Source organism: Martes martes (assembly GCF_963455335.1).
Source record: "Martes martes genome assembly, chromosome: 2".
Taxonomy (NCBI): domain Eukaryota; kingdom Metazoa; phylum Chordata; class Mammalia; order Carnivora; family Mustelidae; genus Martes; species Martes martes.
The window spans coordinates 159909503-159930438 of record NC_137889.1 but is presented as its reverse complement, the minus strand read 5'-3'; the positions used below and the strand labels follow the sequence as shown (position 1 = coordinate 159930438).

At 36.7% G+C, this 20936-nt stretch overlaps 1 protein-coding gene across 2 annotated transcripts in view; it reads right to left on the bottom strand.

Moving 5' to 3' along the window:
• Positions 1-20936, bottom strand: part of RBPJ (recombination signal binding protein for immunoglobulin kappa J region) — a 106345-nt gene that overhangs the window by 20555 nt on the left and 64854 nt on the right. For both annotated transcript variants that reach the window (XM_080797252.1, XM_080797253.1), the window contains 2 exons: positions 20695-20733; positions 2641-2736 (listed from right to left, as the gene is read on the bottom strand). In XM_080797252.1, coding sequence (XP_080653378.1) covers positions 2641-2736; positions 20695-20733 — 135 coding nt within the window. The remainder of the gene's footprint in view (positions 1-2640; positions 2737-20694; positions 20734-20936) is intronic.

Here is a 20936-nt window from a genome sequence, read left to right as displayed (position 1 = left end):
TCAAGCTCTCCTTATCTCCTGTTTTAGACAGGCCAGACCATAACCAAATAAAGAGGAACTGAAAAGGAAGGCAATCACAACAAAGGGTAACCTTTAAATCACCTACTTGAGGAGCCACTACAGCTTTGTACTCACTTCTTTTCTTTTCTTTTTTAAAGATTTTATTTATTTGACAGAGAGAGAGAGAGACAGTGAGCGAGCGCACAAGTAGGCTGACTGGCAGGCAGATGGAGAGGGAGAGGGAGAAGCAGACTCTCCGCTGAGCAGGGAGCCTGATGTGGGGCTAAATCCCAAGACCCCTAAGATCATGACCTGAGCTGAAGGCACTGGCTTAACCAACTGAGCCACCCAGGTGTCCCTCACTTATTTTCAACAGTAAATAACAAGCAGGAACCTTATTTGGACTTAGGCATAACTGTTTAAGCAGTTGTTCTTTTGTGCTTTCCCCACAGGGCCTCAGTTATCCAGTATTAAATGACATAACAACTTCCCAAATTCCCAGGAAAGATCCTTTTGCATAGTACCTGGCACCTAATTTGCTAACCAAAATAAAGAATAAAATGAATTAATGATTGAATCCAGTTGTACCAAAATGCACCTTCAAAATCCCAGAGCAAGAACACCATCGCTGCAGTAAACACACATCTACTCCCATTTCCATCAGATGCAGCCCAGGCTCACTCAGCTGATGGTAAAGGAATGACCTAAGGCAAAGTTCACAAACTTTGTGCTTTTTTTTTTTTTTAATTTTTAAATTTATTTGACAAAGAGATCACAAGTAGGCAGAGAGAGAGGAGAAGCAGGCTCCCTGCTGAGCAGAGAGCCTGCTGCGGGGGCTCGATCCCAGGACCCCGAAACCATGACCCGAGCCGAAGACAGAGGCTTAACCCATTGAGCCACCCAGGTGCCCCAAACTTTGTGTTCTCAAGGCATCTTTACCTCCTCCACCTTCAAGCCTACTCTGTGTGACCAACACTCAGATACAAAATGAAAAGCTATGAAAATTTGGGCAATAAAAAGAATATGAAATTTGAAGTTATAGTCCCAGCAGTTCTAATCCTGGCTCCATCGACTCCTAAACTAAGAGGAACCTGGGGATATTTAAAGTTTCTGATCTTTAGTTTCCTCAGTAACAGAATGAGGATTGTTAACATGCTGACTTTACAAGATTATTCTGAGGATTAAAATTTTAAAATATCTGTAAGGCATTTCCAGTCTGGTCCAAGTCAGGAACTGAATAAAAGGTAAGTGTTTTTTCTTCCGGTTTATTATGAGGTGCAAGGCTGGCCTACTGGACTCATCAAATACTGAGGGTGTTTACTTGCTCTGTTTCTCCAACAATCTGCTCTACATATGTATACACATTCAATTTCATTATTAAAACAATAAAAAAAGAATATCCAGTATCGACTTCATACAAAAAAGGAGCCACTATCTTGACTTGACTCTGTCCCAAACTGTAGATACCAACTTCTTCCCATATTTAATTCTAAATCAGATGGCTAAGTTTTATTAGTAAATGAAGATAAAATAATCAGGCGTTTTGTGAGCTTCAATAGGAATAAGAGCAAACACTTTGGCAGAATGAGTCCTAAATCTTGCTTGCATTTGCTCATCCTATTTGAGGATAAAGTTATTAATTAAACAGCTTCACCATGCATCTCAGCTTGGATTGAGAGGACTTTAAGAAAGAGACCTCTAAACTTTCTTCCAGCATAGAAATTAATCACAGTTATATTTCACTCCTCTTATGCATTATGTTAAGTTTTCCTTTATCTCATAAACTCTAAAATACCAGTCATCCCTTTCAACCCAACACTCAAGCCTGAATTTTCATTCCTTCTCACACTTCAGCTTGGGGCCTTTCTGCACAATCCAAAAAATCTTTCATCTTCCCCTGCAAGCAGCCTTCATTCATGAAATAGTTAATGCAGCCTCAAAGAAGTCTCAAAGACAAGAAAATTCCAGCAACCAAATGAAAAAATAAATAGCTAAAGTCCATAATTATATACCCCAAATGCTGAAATTCATAAGATACTGCAGCAAATACTAAATATGAAGATCACTTTGTTATACTTTAATTCTGTGAATCCAACTTCCAGGTTAGTTCTGTAGTGTGTGAGTACAGACTGAGTACCAACTCAGTGTTGCCATTTTTCTTAACCTGAATAGGCACAGGGTCAAGGTGGAGAGCTTTATAATCACTTTATAATCACTCCATGGTTCAATTCAGGTATTTATTTTAGCCTTCTCCTTTTCAAAAGTACTTTGGGCGGGGGGGGGGGGGGGTCACATGTTTATAAAACTACGTTTTCCACCAAAAGGAGAGCTATTTTTTGAATGAGCTAATGCACCACAGAAATACTTAAGGGAATATCATATAGGCCGCCCCCCCATCCTGGCAAACTATGGATTATTTCCTTTCATGACATCAGAGATCTAGCCAGATGATCTTTACTAAATATGCCACAGTTCACTTTGTTTCTCCCCTTCAATAGAGACAAAGCCCCTATTTTTCACTTTGTACTTGGAAACCGACCCAATAAAAGAAGCCACCTTCTAACTTGTATATTAATACATCACTTGCAAAATCATGTGATAGCTACAATTAACTACCCATCAGAAAAACAATAATCTTACCTTTTTTCATTTCCATATGACTTCTGTGCAACTTTTGCATGAAGAATAAGTACTGTTTGATCCCCTCGCTCTTTTAAGTAATTTCGCATAGCTTCTCTAAAATAAAATATAAATATTACTATTACAGGGGTAAGATTTAGAATATTACTATGCTCTGTGATGAAAAGAATGATTAAATATATTTTTAAATAAGCAAATATAAAAATGAAAACAAAAAAGCAGAACAAATCCAATAACTAAATTTAAAGAATATTATACAATGGGACAATAAATATTGTTCATCTTCGACTCCATATTTTATCCTTTAAAAGAAGAAACTGTCAAAAAAAAAAAAAGAAGAAGAAGAAGAAACTGTTGTCCCTCATTCCTGGAATTTATGATATAACTGAACTAAATCACAATTACAACTTCTATAGAATAACTAGTATCATTATATACATTGCTTACTTTACTTTCAACTGTCTGCAATATGACATGCAACACTTTTATATTTAATAATCTAATTCCCACCACCACCACCAGTGCCATCTCCCCAGCTACTAGGATCAGTACTTTGCAATGAATACAAGGCCATAACAAATCATTAGGTCACCCAAACTTATTACATGTACTATTATTACATGTTCTTAAAATTAACAGCCTTATATGAAGACTATGAAAAGACTATCATGTGTACACAAACACACAATTACCCTGGAGGGTGTTACCGAAGACATAACAAAATTTAATGAAGGTTAATTCAAATTAGTGAAAAACTAAAATAAATTTTGGGAAAAAATAATGTTAATTATTTGGTATACAAACTACTTCAACTGCCCATTATGCATAAGCTGCATAAAAACTCCACTGTCTGAAATATATTTATTCTCTCAATTATTTTGCTAAGCAATACAAGAGTATGCAAGGTCTACACAGATCAAACAATTCTGAATCTGCAGAGTCCCATTTCTTTAGATGTTTTACACATTATGAAATTAAAGCAAAAACAATCAACAAGCACTTTTAATGCATTAAATGTTGTTTTATTTATACTGTAAATAAAAGACAAATGTATTAAGAGGACAGCTATGCAGTAACTACATTATTAAATGTAGGGAGTTCCAGACTTCTAGCATGTAGAAAGTGGGTTGGGACAAATCATTTCACCTCACCCAGTCAAATAATAATGCAGACCTAACACAGAGTGGTTGTGGGGATTAAATGAGATAATCTAGATGGCAGCATGTGCGGTCACTTACTGAAAACCTGCTGGCTGTGAGGCAGGGCAGGTAACACTGAGATCCAATAGCTTGAGAATTAATCCCTACTGCTGACAAGGAGCTTAAAAGTCCAGTGAAGACAAGAGCTTGGAAAACAAATTGTAATAAAATACATGACTCAGTCATAGGAACAAAAAGCACCACTAAGGGAATATTTGTGTCAAGGAGGGGAAGGGTGACAAAGAACTACAGTTAACTCTTGAATGATGTGAAAGTTGGGAGAGCCAGCACCCTGCACAGTCAGAAATCTGCATGTAATTTTTGACTTCCCCCAAACTTAACTATTAAGAGCCTGCTGTGGACTAGAAGCCTTCCCAATACCATAGTCGATTAGCACGTATTTTGTATATGTATTATATACTGGATTCTTATAATACAGTAAGCTAGAGAAAAGAAAATGTGACTAAAATCATAAGGAAAATCCTGTACTGTACTGCATTTATCGGAAAAAAAATCCACATATTAAGGGGAACCATGCAGTTCAAACCCATGTTGTTGTGCAAGGGTTAACTATATACGCTAGGAAAAATTTCTTAGAAGAGTTAAATTCAAAAGGAAGAGGAGAAGACACAGGAAGTGGGAAGAGGAAAGAAGAGGGCATTCCAGTATCTGGGAGTGGTACATACAAAGACACCAGAGACCCTGCACATTCCGGTACATGGAGATTTAGGCTGAGGAATAAGGTAGACACAACAACAAAACAGCAGCCAATATTTCTCGAGTATTTACTACATGCCAGAACTAAGCATCTGATGTGCACTGCTTCATTTAATCCTCATAAACCAGAAAGGTAAGAAGATTCTTAAAACCACTGTGAATGTCTTGCCCAGTGTGTTGCAGTTCATGGCAGTTGGGAATTGAAACAATTCTTTAAAATTCAAAAGTGAGCCATGCCAGTGAGGAAAGGGGACACAGTGGGTAGAGTCCAGGCGTGAAAGGCTCATCAAACCCCTTGAAAATGTGACATTCGTAAACTTACATACTAATTCCAAAAGTTTAATTCAAATATCACTCTGTGATAGACGATAATAAAAGTGGTACCAAGTAGTAAAATTTTTAAGAGACCTGGGGGGAAAAATTAAATGTAAATAAATAAATAAATAAATAAAATCCTTCTCTTTGAGAATTGGGAGAAGATCATCATTTAATTTTATCCAACCCCCCTTCTAGAAAAACACAGCGCTACGGAATCTGGATTTTCAATCTAGACAAAAAGGCAGTGAGAGATCTTTAGGTTTTTAAAACATTCAATTAATTTCCCTTTTAGTGGTGGAATAGAGAAAGGATTAGAAAGCACTGAGACAAAACAAACTGAAAAAGAGGTAAGAGAAGATAGTAGGAGGGAAGATGGAAAGACTTGCTAACTCTATCTTTTGTTCTGGGAGAAGTGGGTGTAGATTAATAGATTCTGTTCGATAAATGGGAATTCTGAAGTTTCCCTGACTTCCAGGCTCTAAGTACTCAATAGGGTGTTGGAAATTCCCATCTGTAGTTCCCGAGACAAATATGGGGAGCAAAAGTGGGGCCTGCTGGTATGTAGTTCACACATGAAGCCACCACAGTGAATACAATCTCCCAGAAAGAAAGTACAGCAACAGGAGAGTCAAGAAGAAAATGTATAAAAAGAAACAGTGAAGAACCAGTAAAGGGCAGAATTGCTATGGAAGGGGACAACCTTGAAAGAGGGTAAGAATCAAAAGGTTAAGATGCTGCAGAGGTCAAGGTTATTTTATTTGTAGCAAGAAGTCTAACAGATGCCAGCTAACAGGAAGGCTTACAAATTATTTGTAAAATGAAAAGTCACTGTAACATCTTAATGGTAAGAAGAGAGCCATAATTATCTGGCAACACCCTCAAAGAAATGGCACAAAGCAGCCGACTATGGACAAGTAAAACGACAGAAGATCAGCATCAAAGGACCAGCTGTGGTGGAATCCATAAATGATGGTACCAATTCCCACCAGCATTCCAAAGCTGGGAATACAGACAGCATATTCTCAAAGCTGCTGAGTACTGGATAAGAGGTACGGCCTGGAAAGGATAATGATGATAAAGTATATAAGGTGTTGTCAGTGACTAATCATAGAGTTCAGCGTGGAGAAGGAACCAAGAGCAAAGTCAGAAGGCCAGTATCTTGACAAAACTGGTGGAGAAGTCCAGTTCTTGGCATAGAAACTTGAGAAGTTGCTATGTACTTGGAAAGAAAAATTTTAAGTAGCAATTTTAAGTATATTTCACTCCACTATAATCTATTTACATCTATAATCTCTATTAATCACTCAGCAATTACTTGGCATGTTTGTCTTTCCAAACAGAACACAAATTCTCTAAGACACACTATTACGCATATTTTAGAACTGGGAGAGAGGTTAAACACCCAGAATTCAAACTTAGGTAGTCCAACTCTCAAGGAAAAAATTATACTGTCGGATACTTTGCAACAGTTAAAAGCACAGCTTTGCTGTGAAACATACATGCACAAAGTCTGAGTCTTAAATCTTGTCCTTTACCAAGCCTGAGTTTTGCCTGTAAAATAGATGTGTACATATATATTTAAATTAAGTTATTAGCCTGACTAACTTATACCAAGTGTCAGTAAACTCTTCTATTACTACTATTATTCTCTGAGAAGAGGGTAGGGAGTAGTAGGGCAAGGCGTGGCAGCACTTCCACTGAAGTTTGAGAGCAAACTTGAAAAGGGCCTGGAGGTAAATGATCAGGCATGTCACCTGACTTGCAAGGCGCACTGTCTGTGGGCATGACAGGGAAACCTTACATTTACCCATTTTCCCCCCATTAAAGATTTATAGGGAACCTATATCCCGGCACTGGCCATCATGCTAGTTGCTCATACTGGAAGTAGCTGTGTACAATTATGATTGTTGACAAAAGATTTCAGAATCTCAAGTTGTTTATGTGAGTGAAAGATGACAGTTCCACTTTTCATCCTCTCCCTTCACATTTATAATACGAATTCTTGAAAAAGCAACAAGAACCTTCAGAAAGCCATTAATAATAGATGTCTTGTGACTAATTTGCCAAATAGCTTCTTTCAGCAAGGAAAAAAAGCCCTCTGCTTCCTTAATAGAATATCAAACCCATTTTTCTGGTAATTAAAGCTTGATCCTTTCATCCAGCATTCTTAAGGAGTCATAACAAACAAAGCCGACATATTCCAAAGACACACAATTAAATAATAAGGCCCACAGAATGCCAGTCCAGTCCATGTGCCTTTCATCCAAACAGAGTAGGTTTTCACCAACAGGAGAGGATTTCAGTTTCAGCACTGCTGACAACCTGGGCAAAACAATCCTTGCTACAAGGAGACTCTTCTATGCACCGGAAGGAGTTCAGCAACATTTCTAGCTTCTACCCATCTGAAGCCAGCAGCACCCTTCCTCAAACTATGAAAACCGAAACTGTCTCCAGATACTGGCAAATGTGAGGGGTCTGCAAAGGGGAGGTCACCTGGGTTGAAAACCACTTGTTTAGAAAAAGTCAAAAGTATTCCAATTAAATGGCAAAATCATCTGCTGTCTTTTTAAAAAAGAATAAGGGAAATTTTATCATTGGAAAACATAGTCTAGGTATTGTAAGAATCTTACTAATAAAATTACTATTCTGTATTACTGAATTGTTAAAAAGAATCACAAAGTTAAAACTCATAATTTCTTGGAAGAGTTACTATTCTAATGAGTTTGAAGTATATTCTTTGTTAATTTCATTTAATGATTCCTTAGAACACAAAAATATTCATTCTGAATAAAAACCAATTAAAAATTATTTGAAGAACACTGGGTAGCAACTACTTTTCAAAGAGTCTGCTTACTCAAAACACAGACGCTTAATGTTTAGAAAAGCGGAAAAATTTGTTTTTATCACTATCTTTACTAACATGAAATCCTGGCAAGTGCCATGCTAGGTTAGTATGTTCAAACTGCTTGTTAATGTATTTGTCCCTTTTTGGCTGTGTTTTCCTTTATAAATTTGAAACTTTTTTTTAATAAAGTTTTTTTTTTTTTTTTTTGGACACAGAGAGGAGGAAGCAGAATCCCTGCTGAGCAGAGAGCACGATGTGGGGCTCGATCCCAGGACCCTGTGATCATGACCTGAGCCCAAGGCAGAAACTTAACCCACTGAGCCACGAGGCGCCCCAAATTTGAAACTTTTTATACTACAAACAAAATTCATTTTTAAAAAAATGTCCTTATGGTGCTAATTCCCATTCTTCTATAAAAGCCCCTTACTCTACACTCATTTACCTCCATGTTTGCGCCAAGGGACTAATATGTGATTTACACTGTGTGTGTCTGTGTGTGTGTGTGTGTGTGTTGGTGGGGTGGACATATGAACTGGGAGCAATCACAGCTACAGCTCCAACTACTCTAGGAGGGAAGTGACCCACAAGGTAGGGAAGTCTAGTCATCCTACCAACAGGCTCAGTCCCCATATTTCTCAAATTAGATATCTGTCACTTCTAAAATCCAAATAATAGAAGTTTCAACATGAACTATCTTATAGAAAAGAAACCCATTTATACAAGAGCCACAAACATTTTAGAGAGCTGAAGAGCACACTTTGGGAAATGGACCAAGGTTTAGAAAACCATGCCAGCAGTCTGTTTCCATAATCCCTAGGAACTAAAAATGCCTTTTATATTTAAAGGATTGTGGAAAAGAAAAGGAGATAAATATCATATGGACCTCAGATCCTAAAATACATGCACTATTTGGCTCTTTACAGAAAGCATTTGCTGACCCCTGCATAGGCAATAAAAAACAAAAAGATAATTTTAAAAGAAAAGTTGTAAAACAGAATGAATAATGACATTCTGATTTGTTTAACCAATTAAGTATATCACATGGCTGACATTTAATACAATTATTTAAAAAAACTCTTCCTCGAAACTGGACTTGGGGACACTTGATAGCCTGGAATCCTCAACCGGACTCTTCTCACCTCTCCTCTGGACTGTTGCCAGGAGGTGTCCAGACTCATGCCTCCAGCCCCCAGGCCCCAACCCCCACTCATGGAGCTGCCCCATTTCTGTCAGATTTCCGGGGTAGTCCATCACATCATCACAGACACCACTTTTCTTTTTTCTTTTTTTTAAAGATTTTATTTATTTATTTGACAGACAGACATCACAAGTAGGCAGAGAGGCAGGCAGAAAGAGGGGGGAAGCAGGCTCCCTGCTGAGCAGGGAACCTGACTCGGGGCTCGATCCCAGGACCCTGAGATCATGACCTGAGCCGAAGGCAGAGGCTTAACCCACTGAGCCACCCAGGTGCCCCACAGACACCACTTTTCAAAGAGAGCTCCACAACAGTTACAATTTGCAATGGAGAGTGCTCTACTCAAAGAAGTTTTAGAGCAACTTGTTAACATAAAGTTAAAACCAATTCTTTCACTGCAGGCTATTCAGTCTTAAACAAATCTTCAAGAGAGGGTACCTATAATACAGTACTGACCCAACTATCAAACCAGACCAAGATCTCTCGTTTTTCCCTCAAGTGCCAGTTTTGAAAATGACTATCTAGGGATAGGGCTAACAGTCTGTTCTCATAATACTAAGGAAACATTAAGGATGCTACACTAGGTTTCTGTTATCTATTGGTGACCAAGGCCAAACAACAGCATATAGATCATGTTCATAGGAGAATGCTGGCAAATCTCATTCCATTCCATCTTGTAATAAAAATAAAATGAACAACCCATACGTAATTCTATGAAATTCTAAGAAAGTTGATACAGAGGTAAACTGCTTTAAGTCCTGTCTCACAGCTATGAGACAAATCCTTTCATAAACTCTTGTCGTTTTTATTCCCCCTCCCAAATAGACAAAGCCATTACATTGTAAGGACTGAGTCATCATCACTAATAGAATACTTCTGTGTCCTATTATTTTAAAGTGTCTGTTTATTTAAGTTTATTTTGGAAACACTACTTAAGGCTTTTCCCGTGTAGAGAAAAATCAGACTTGAGGATTTTGATAACATGTAATAGTAGGGAGTACTGAAATTCAAAGGTAGGTCATCATCTTGGTTCTCAGATATCTAGGCCTGGTTGATTTAAACTTGGCTCCTCAAATCCCAAGGCCCACGTGGATCCTTCCTATTCCAGCTCATTTTCCTCTTCCCCCAAGATGCCCTACAAACATATGACTGGCCTAAGTAAAGTTGGATACTAGTTGCAACCACTTTTATATGAATTATTTACCACTTACAAACTAATTATCTGACTCAAAACCATATAGTGCAAAGGTCACACATTACTATCAGTGTATATTTAACTTCATGGTTTTATTTTACTATAAACCCAAATCTGTTTCATTTTGACTTAGTTCATATGGTGTTTGCTACTCATGACTGTCTTATGAAAAAGTAAAAGGAAAATCCGTAACTGGATTAAAACATGAATATTGTATTCTGTAATATAAAATGTAAAGTAACCTCTGATTTCTAGAAGAGAACCAAAGCAGACATTATTCGGAGCTAAGTCAATAAAACAAAATGGATGAGTCTCTTGTCACAAACTGAAGGGGATGGATCATAAACAGTCATAGCAAATAGCGACTTTAGCTATAAGCCAGGGCAGACAAGGAGAATACATTGCTTTAAGAGTTTCTCATTAGGCACTGGTGAACTGCTTCTCTAAACTGCATGCTATGGACAAGAAAGAAGAGATTCAAAAAGAAGAAAATAGGGGCTCACTCAACGACAAAAGAATCCCAAAATTAATACACAAGTATTTACAAAATATACATAACCTGTGTTGAAGTAAACAACACATACGGAGGTTAAATCTTAACTGTCCTCTTAAGATGTTATGCCTTATTCTGAGACAACCCAAAAATAAGCCAAGGAAGAGCCTGGCAACTATGTTTTTCCATAGTGTGACCAGGAGAGTAATGGAGGTATGTGTAAGTACAGTGAGAAGAGAGGTATGGTCGTGAGAGCAAGGAGGACTGGGCTTCAAAAAAAAAAAAAAAAACTTTATGAAGGAAACCCCAATAGTATATGAATTCAAGCAAATACATGAGTTAGTGGATACCAATCTGCAGTATCGCAGAGGGGAAGAAAGTTAAGAGTACAGGACTTTGAAGGTTGTCTTTAACTTAAGCACATTTAAAATTCCAGCTCTAACCTTCTGATTATTGACAACACGGCAAAGTCTCTTGGTACAATGGCATCTTAAGTTGAATAACATCTATGTTTTCTAAAAGCATGTGTTACAGTGCCACTCGAAGTCATAATGGCAGAGCTCAGACACACTCTCACATAAGGCACGGACGGGCACGCTCACTGTAATCTATTCAGCATTCCTGGAGAATGACACCTAGTTGCACTGCAACTAGTATTTTCACTGATGACCCCAGGTTCAAAATGAGAAGCCTCCACAATAAAAGAACAACTGTTTCTATACATCAATATAAGGTCTGGTTATTCTGTTTTGTGTTTGAATCCACAGTCAGTTATACCTGTGAGCCTCATGAAGGGGATTATTTAAAAGAGAGTAGGATGCCCTTGTAAGTTAGCACTCAATTGCTTCTATATATCTATATATAGATATATAAATATATAGATATATAGATATATAGATATATGTTTCTGAAAGAATGTCATATTCAAAAGAAAAAAAGTGAACTGATAATAATGCTGAGTAGTAGTACATGGTGTTAATTACCCTTATCAAAAATTTACATTTTGTGTAGGTAGAACTATGCTTTAAGCACTACCCAAAACACTGTCCTTTAAATAAAAAGGTAATTTTTAAATACTGCTTAATGTGAAAGATAAGGGTAAGGACAGAATAGGGTAGTTTTAAAAGATTTATTTTTTTAAGGGATCCTCTCTGAATTAGTTCCCTACCTACCCACATCACAATTAAAAGAGATATAAAATTCCTTTAAAAACATTAAAAAAATTTTTTATTTTAGAGAGAGTAGGAGAGAGAAAGCATGCCGCAGGGGAGGGGTAGAAGGAGAGGAAGAAGCAGGCTCCCCACTGAGCAGGGAACCTGACTCGGGGCTCCATCCCAGGATCCTGGGACCATGACCTGAGCAGAAGGCAGATGCTTAAGCCAACTGAGCCACCCAGGTGCCCCTAAAAACATTTTTAATAGAATAAAGGACACTAAAGTTTTCCTAATAGTGAAAACTCTTTAAAGGAAAAATGGGAAAATATGATTAAAAGGAACCAGAGGAAACCTATATTTGCTATACTATCAAAAGGGAAAACTTCCTGCTTCATTTTTAACTTTGGGCTTAATATTAAATTTTTATCACAGAATTGGACACTGATTTCACATTCCAATTTTCTGTTTGATACAAAATGTTTTATTAAATTTGCTTTATATTAGCTTGGATAACAAAGAATAAGGAGGGCCTGGGTGGCTCAGTCAGTTAAATGTCTGACTCTTGATTTCAGCTCAGGTCATGGTCTCAGATTGAGCCCTGTGTTGGGCTCTGTGCTGGGCATTCAGCCTGCTTAAGATTCTTCCTCTTCTTGGGGCACCTGGGTGGGTCAGTGGGTTAAAGCCTCTGCCTTCGGTTCAGGTCATGATCCCAGGGTCCTGGGATCAAGCCCCACATCGGGCTCTCTGCTCAGCAGGGAGCCTGCGTCCGTGCCCCCCCCCGCCGCCCCCCCGCCACCGCCTGCCACTCTGCCTACTTGTGATCTCTGTCTGTCAAATAAATAAATAAATTAAGTAAATAAATAAGATTCTCCCTCTCCCTGTGCCCTCTGCCTCTCTCTCTCCCTTTCTAAAAAATAAAAATAAAATAATTTTTTAAAAAGATAATAAAGGATTACAATCTGTAAGTTCATTCTCTTTTCTTAAAAAAGATTTAAAAAGAAAGGCTTAACTGAATTCTCCCCCTAGAAGATACACTAATTCCTTTTAAGGTATTTTTAAAGGACAAAGCTAGTAAAATCTTTTACACCTTTACTGAAATTTAATTGAAACAATAAAACATATTCATTTTCAAGTGTATGGTTGGATAAGTTTTGGCATATGGATACACCGTCAACCACAATCCAGATGAAGATAGTCATCATTCCCAAGTTTCTCTTCTGCCTCTTTGTAATCCCTCCTCTTACCCCTCCCTGTCCCCAGGAAACCACTGGCCTGGCTTTGCCATTATAGATTAGTTTCCATTTCCTAGAATTTTATACAAGCGGAATCATATAGTAAATAACCATTTTTTTCTGACTTCTTTTGAAAACTGACCATAATTAGAAGATTTATCTATGTTGTTACGTATACCAACAGTTCATTCCTTTTACTGCTGAACAGAAATCCATTGTAGTATATGCCACAATTTGTTGATCACTCACTTACTGGTGGATGTCTGGATTATGCCTGTTTGGCTATTGTAACCAACAATACCGTAAACATCTGTGTTCAAGTCTTTGTATTCACATTATGTCTTAATTTTTCTTGACTAAATATGTAAAAATGGAATGAATGGCTGGGCCATTCAGTAGGAATATACTTAACTTTTTAAGAAAGTGTCACGTTATTTTCCAATGTTGTTATACTACTTTACATACCCACCACCAGGGTGTAAGAGTGTTAGCTGTTCTAACACTATCTCTTCATGGTCTTTTAAGGTTTTTTGTTTTTATAAATACTTTATTTAGTTATTTATTTGACAGAGAGAGGGAGAGACTACAAGCAGGGGGAGCAGCAGAAAGAGGGAGAAGCAGGCTCCCACTGAGCAGAGAGCTCGAGGTGAGGCTCAATCCCAGGACCCTGGGATCATGACCTGAGCCAAAGGCAGACACTTAACCCACTGAGCCAGCCAGGTGCCCTGCTCTTTCATTGTGGTCTTACTCTGCATATCTTCAACTGTTATTTGCCATATATATACACTGTCTGGAGTATCTGCTCAAATCATCTTCCCATTTAAAAAAGAGGTTATTTCCTTATTATTGACTTTTTGGAGTTCTTTTCATAATCTGGATACAAATGCTTTATTCCTAATTTAGATGAAGTAAAATTTATCCATTTCTTTCTTTCAGAGACAGTGCTTTTGGTGTTATATCTAAGAAATCTTTGTCTAACCCAACATCACAAAGATATTCTCCTACATTTTCTTCTAAAAGCTGTATAATTTGAAGTTTCATATTTAGGTATAATTTTAGCTAATTTTTATATATGGTTCTAGACACGGGTCATAGTTAGTTTGTGTTTATGTGTATGTAAATGGTAGGGACGTATGGATATCCAATTGTTCCAGAATCCTTTGTTAAAAACCCTTCAACTAAATTGCTTTTGCACCTTGACTGAAGACTATACATCACAAGAACTGCTTCTAGCTACTACCTATTACAGTGATCTACCTTGGCTATCTTTCTGTCAATACCATCCTAGATTACTGTATATAGCTTTCTACTAAGTTTTGAAAACAAGTAGTCTAAGTTCTTACTGCTCTTTTTCAAGCTTGTTTTGGGTAGTTTGGTTGTTTGCATTTACATATAAATTTTAGAAACAGCTTGTCAACTGCTACAAAAAGTCCACTGGGATTTGGCTGGTATTATGTTGAATCCATAGATGAATTTGGGAGTAAGTGACATCTTAACAATATTGAGTATTCTGTTCCCAGAACATTTATTTAGGACTTCAAGTTCTCTCAACAACATTTTAAGGTTTTAAAGTGTATAGTTTTTGTATGTCTTATGTCAGATTTTCCCATAAAAATTACATATTTTTGATGCTATTAAATATAGCATTTTTATTAAATTCTAATTTTCTATTGTTCATATTAAAAATACAATTCATTTTTATATGTTGATCTACCTTGATAAAACTCACCTATTAGTTTTAGCAGCTTTTTAAAATAGATTCCATAGGATTTTCCATATAGATGATCATGATGTCTGCAAATAAAGACAGTTTTACTTCTTTCTTTCCAATCTGGATGCCTTTCTTCTCTTTCCTGGACTTACTGTACTAACTAGAACCTCATTTACAATGTTAAATGGAAGTGGTAAAAAGAGACAACCTTCCATTGTTCCTGATCTTGAGGGAAAACATTCAGTCTTTCACAATTAAGTATCGTGTTAAATTTAGTTTTTTCATAGGTATACATTTTCAGAATGAGGAAATACTTCTATTCCTAGTTTGATGAGAATTTTGATCAAGAATGAATGTCAAAAGTTTTTCCAAACGCCCTGAGATGACCATGATTTTCCTTTTTGTTCCATTAATATACTGAATTACACTGATTTCCATTTCTAAGATAAAGCCATTATTATTATTTTCATTGTAAAAATGTAAGACTTTTTACATCTGTGTTCATAAGCGATATTGGTTTATAGTTTTATTTTCTCAAAATGTCTCTGCCCTGCTTTTAACAGGACAACTCTGTCCTCACAGAATGAACTGGAAAGAATATCCTGCTCTTCAATTTCCTGGAAGAGTATATAAAGAAGGCATGATTTATTTCTCAAATGTCTGGTAGAATTCAAAAGTAAATTCATCTAAGCCTATAGTTTTCTTTGTGGGAAGGTTTGTAATTACAGATTTGATTTCTTTAGTTCATAGAGCTATTTAGGTTATCTGTTTCTTCTTGAGTAAACTTCAGTAATTTGCTAGTTTCAAGGAACTTGTGCATTTCTTCAAAAGTTGTTGAATTGGGGGTGCCCGGGTGGCTCAGCGGGTTAAAGCCTCTGCCTTCGGCTCAGGTCATGATCCCAGGCTCCTGGGATCAAGCCCCACATCGGGCTCTCTGCTCAGCGGGGGACCTGCTTCCTCTCTCTCTCTACCTGCCTCTCTGCCTACTTGTGATCTCTGTCTGTCAATTAAATAAATAAAAATTTTTAAAAAACGTTGTTGAATTTATTGGCAGAAACTTATTTATAATATTTGTTATCTCCTTTCTAGTTTTTTATGTCTAACAAGGTCTTTATTCTGTCTTGCCTGGGGATAAAATTCTAGGTTGCTGCATTTTTTCCCCCTCTGAGTACTTTAAAGCTCTTGCTTCATTGCCTTCTCCCTAGCAAGAGAGAAATTCCTTTATATGTATCTTTTTTCTCTGTTGCTTTTAACATTTTCTTTATCACTAACTTTAAGCAATTTGATTACGATATGTTCCAGTATAGTTTTTGCACTTGGGTTTACTGAATTCTCAGAACTATGGTTTTAACAGTTTTCACCAAATTAAGGAACATTTCAGCTGTTATTTCTTCATCTCTCCTTTTAGTCATACCTCCCCCTTTGATGACTCCAATTACTTGGATGTCAGCCACCTGAACATAAACCATGGCTCACTTATGATGTTATTTTACCCCCAGACCTTTTCTTTATGTTCACTTTGGCTAGTTTCTATTGGTATGTCTTCAAGTTCATTAGTTTTTCTTTCAGCAACATGTACCTATAATAATCTCCATCAAGTGCATTTCCTCTTAAATATTTTATTTTTCATCTCTAGAAATTTGATTTAGATACCTTTTTAATCTTCCATATCCTCTATTTAACTTGTTTAATCTTTCCTCTAGCTCAGAGATCACAATACAATTTATAAACCAAATCTGATGCACCCCTCTTTGTGACAGAAAACTATTCCAGTGTACACACATGTCCATTGGTTTATATGCGGTCTATGGCTGCCTTCTTACAAGAATTGAGTAGTTACAGCAGAGGCTACATGGACCACAAAATTTAAAATATTTACCATCTTATCATTTAACAAAAAGAGGCAAACTCCTGATGTTAGCATACTGAACATACAGAAGACAAATATAATAACTGCTATAATGTCTTTGATTCCCATCATGTATGTCACTCCTGGCTTGGTTTTAATTGAGTTTTCTCCTCATATGGATATTTTCCTACTTTTTGTATGACTCGTGTATTTTTATTAGATGTCAAGACTCAATAAATCTTACTTTTGAGTTTTGATATTTTTCTATTCTTAGAAATATTATTGAGCTTTATTCTGGTATACATTCAAGTTTCTTGGAAAAAATCTGATCCTTTCAATCTTGTTTTTAAGGTTTCTTAAGTAAAATGCTCCAGTGAGCAGCATTTAATGTTGGCCAAATTTTGCACCACTACTAAGGGGGAAACTCTTCTGTGTAGTAGTACTCTAGTAGATGCATCATGAAGTGTGTTATTTTTCCACTTTAGCTACTGGGAAAAGGCAGTTTGTAGTATGAGCTTCGGGAATTTTTTCCTCTAACTCTTCAACTTGATTTTTTTTTTAAAAGATTTTATTTATTTATTTGACAGATAGAAATCACAGGTAGGCAGAGAGGCAGGCAGAGAGAGAGGAAGGGAAGCAGGCTCCCTGCTGAGCAGAGAGCCTGAGGCGATGCCAGGCTCCATCCCAGAACCCTGGGATCACGACCTGAGCCGAAGGCAGAGGCTCTAACCCACCAAGCCACCCAGGTGCCCCTTCGACTTGATTTTTATCTTCTAGCCTTAGGCAGTTTCCCAACACACATGTGCTGATCAATACTCAGCTGAAGATGAGAGGGGACCTTCTGCAGATCTATGGATCTCTTTCCTCTCCAGCTCTCGGCCCTGGGAACTCTAGCCATCTTGAACCCCGAGACACCTAGCTCCATCTCTTCACCTCAAGGTGCTTAACCAGGCTCTACCTGGATTCCTCCTCCCTATGTAATGTTCTAGAAACTCTTCAGGTACTAGGCTGGAGCAACTGTGGAGCTCACCTCACTTGTTTCCTGTCTCTCAAGGATCACTGTCCTTTTTTGCCTGCCATCTAGGATTTTGAAAATCGTTGTTTTTTTATTTTGTCCAGGTTTTTAGCAGTTTCAGTTTGGAGAGTAATTCCAGTCCCTGTTGTTCCATCTTAGCCAAAAGCAGATGACTTAAAAGCTTACTAAAATTTTCCAAACAGGGAAAATTACTTAAAAATCATAATAGAGTAGACAGGACCTAATTATATTACTGTATATACTTAAAGAAAGGAAAGGACAATCCCCTTATGATATTTATTATCATCACTTTGTTTGCTATTTTTACAGAGGTGTCCATTAAAAGCAAGTGATTTATTCATCAAAATATATTTTATGGTTAGGAGTCATTCTAGAACCAATCTATTTCTACTAGTAATAAATAAAAAATATCTATTATTAAATTTTAACTTTCAAAACATCTACACATGTGAATTAAGTAATTCTGTTTAGAATTTCTTCAAGATATATACAAACATGTAATTGTATTTAACATCTCTAGAAATTCTTTAAAATTTAAGTAATTTCAGACTTATAGGAAAAGTGGCAAAAACAGTACAAAGAATTCCTAGTCCCCTTTCCTCCATACTCGCTGAACATCAATATTTTACCATATTTATGTTTTTTTTTTAAGATTTTATTTATTTGACAGAGAGAGACACAGTGAGAGAGGGAACACAAGCAGGAGGAGTGAGAGAGGGAGAAGCAGGCTTTTCACTGAGCAGGGAACCTGATGCAGGGCTCGAACCCAGCACTCTGGGATCATGACCTGAGCTGAAGGCAGACGCTTAAGGACTGGGCCACCCAGGCACCCCCATATTTATGTTTTTAAGCCATTAAGAACTCATTGTAGACATAAAGCTCTTATACCCAGAATACTTCAGTGTTAATTTCCTAAAATCAAAGACATGCTTTAAATAAGCATAATGCAATTATCACTGATACAAATACTTGTGTATATGGATTCTATTCAAATATTGCCAACTGTCCCACAAATGTCCTTTACGTAGGGAATGGAAGGCAGTGTTGAGAAACTAATGCTCTCAGAACAAATATGGATAGCCACTGGTTTTTGTAAATTAAGTTGAGCTGGAATACAATCATACCATTCACTTATGTATTGATATCTATGGTTGATTTGGAGATATAAAAACTGAGATGGGAAGTCACAACAGCCTCAGTATGGACTAAAAAGTCTAATACGTTTATTATCTGGCCCATTACAGAAAACATCTGCTAACTCCAGCTTTAAAAAAAAAAAGAAAAATACTTCTTCCTGACCCAGAACTGAATTTAATTGATTCAATTAATTGAATTTAGTTGTCATGTCTTTTTGGTCTTCATTAATCTGCTATTCCTCAGTCTTTGTTTGTTTTTTTTTAAAAGATTATTTATTTTTTTATTTGACAGAGAGAGAAATCACAAGTAGGCAGAAAGGCAGGCAGATAGAAAGGGAGAAGCAGGCTCTCCGCTGAGCAGAGAGCCCGATGTGGGGCTTGATCCCAGGACCCTGGGATCATGACCTGAGCCGAAGGCAGAGGCTCAACCCACTGAGCCACCCAGGTGCCCCCCTCAGTCTTTGTTTTTATGATCTTGGTAAGTTTGAAGAGTAAATGCTATTTATTTTATGGAATGTCCCTCATTTGTGCATGTCTGTGTCATTTTCTTATGCTTAGACTGAGCTTATGCATTTCTGGCTGGAACATCACAAAAGTGACACTGTGTCATTCTCCTCAGGATGCACATGATGTTTACTTGTCCATTACTAGTGATGTTAATTTAGATCACTTCATTAAGGTAGTGTCTGCCAAGTTTCTTCACGGTCATGTTGCTATTGTTCACTTTATAATTAACACATACTTTGTGAGGATATGCTTAGAGTCTAAGTGAATATTTGTTTCTCACCAGACTTTAGACCGATAGTTTAAGCATTCACTGATGATTTTTGCCTGACACATTTATCACTGTAGTGGTTGCCAAGTATGATTTCCTAGTTCCATCATTCCCTCTACATTTATTAGATGGAATTCTGCTGTAAGAGAAAGAGTTCCTCTCCTCCACTATAGAATCGTTTCTTTAACTCAATGTAGACTTTTAAACTGTATTTTATTCTATGAGTTCTTATCTATTACTATCATTATTTATTTTGAAGATTGAAGTACTCATGATTTGACTAATGATTTGACTAATGACTCATGATTCTGTGTCCTTTTGGCATGTCCCTATCATTCTTTGTGTGCAACAGCTTTTTAATAATAATGATAATGTGGACATAACCCAGTGGTCATCAACGTAAAATATTAAATAAGGAGTAGTGTAAAGGCAATGAAAAACTATGGAAACATGAAAGATAACAAAGTAGAAGATGTAGAGTAAGTGGAGTTAAAAGGTCCAGAACAATGGTAGAGCATGATGCCAGACTTAAAAAAAATAAAGATAAAACAGACAAGCATATGCTTATATTTGCATGCAATTTTCTAGAAAGATAGTTAAGAATGCAGGATTAACATTAAATCTAGGATGTAACTGTGCAACTAGGTGTTCTACTTTTTATTTTACAAGTGCTAATTGTTGAAAAATTTAAAAATCATTTCAAGACTAATACTTTATATCTAACATTTGGAATTAAAATGTATATTTTGTAAAATTAATTTACATTATTAGAACACAATATAATATTTATAATCTCCTTAAAAGTGAGTAAAATCATGTTTTCTTTAAAATTCTTTTCTAAAGCATTTATGAAATACCTTTCAGGTGTCACCTATAATCAATAAATTGTGACTGGCTAAATGCAGCTAGACTGGCTAGATATAAGAAGCTATCTTTATATTGTCATCCTTGTTATGTTAACTATATAATACTCAAGATTAATTCTTGAAAGGTTTCACTTTCCCCTTTCAACTATATCCTATTATCCTCTTTTTAGTGGGGCAAGGGAGGGAGGATGTGGGGAAGGATGGGAATAAGCTTATGATCTAGATACCACTATTTGAATAACTTCTTTTCAAAAGCACCTAATATAGTTTTTAAGATAATAGAAACTGCTATTTTCATGAAAGGTTTGAGTGAAAAACTAATATAATGCTTACCTAGTGAGTCGTTTAGGTGGAGGCCGCTCACCAAATTTTCTGAAAAACATAAGAAAAAAAATAAATACATAGGCTGTATGACACATTCCACAGTAAGCTTTTTAGGCACCATTTGAAATTCCTTTATGACTTGTATTTCAACTCTACTAAGAACAGCATAAAGGAAAATCCTCTAATAACCATCCATGCCCAGAAAAAAAAAATTCCTTTAAAAATGGTTCCTAAACAAAAAATGTACCCTA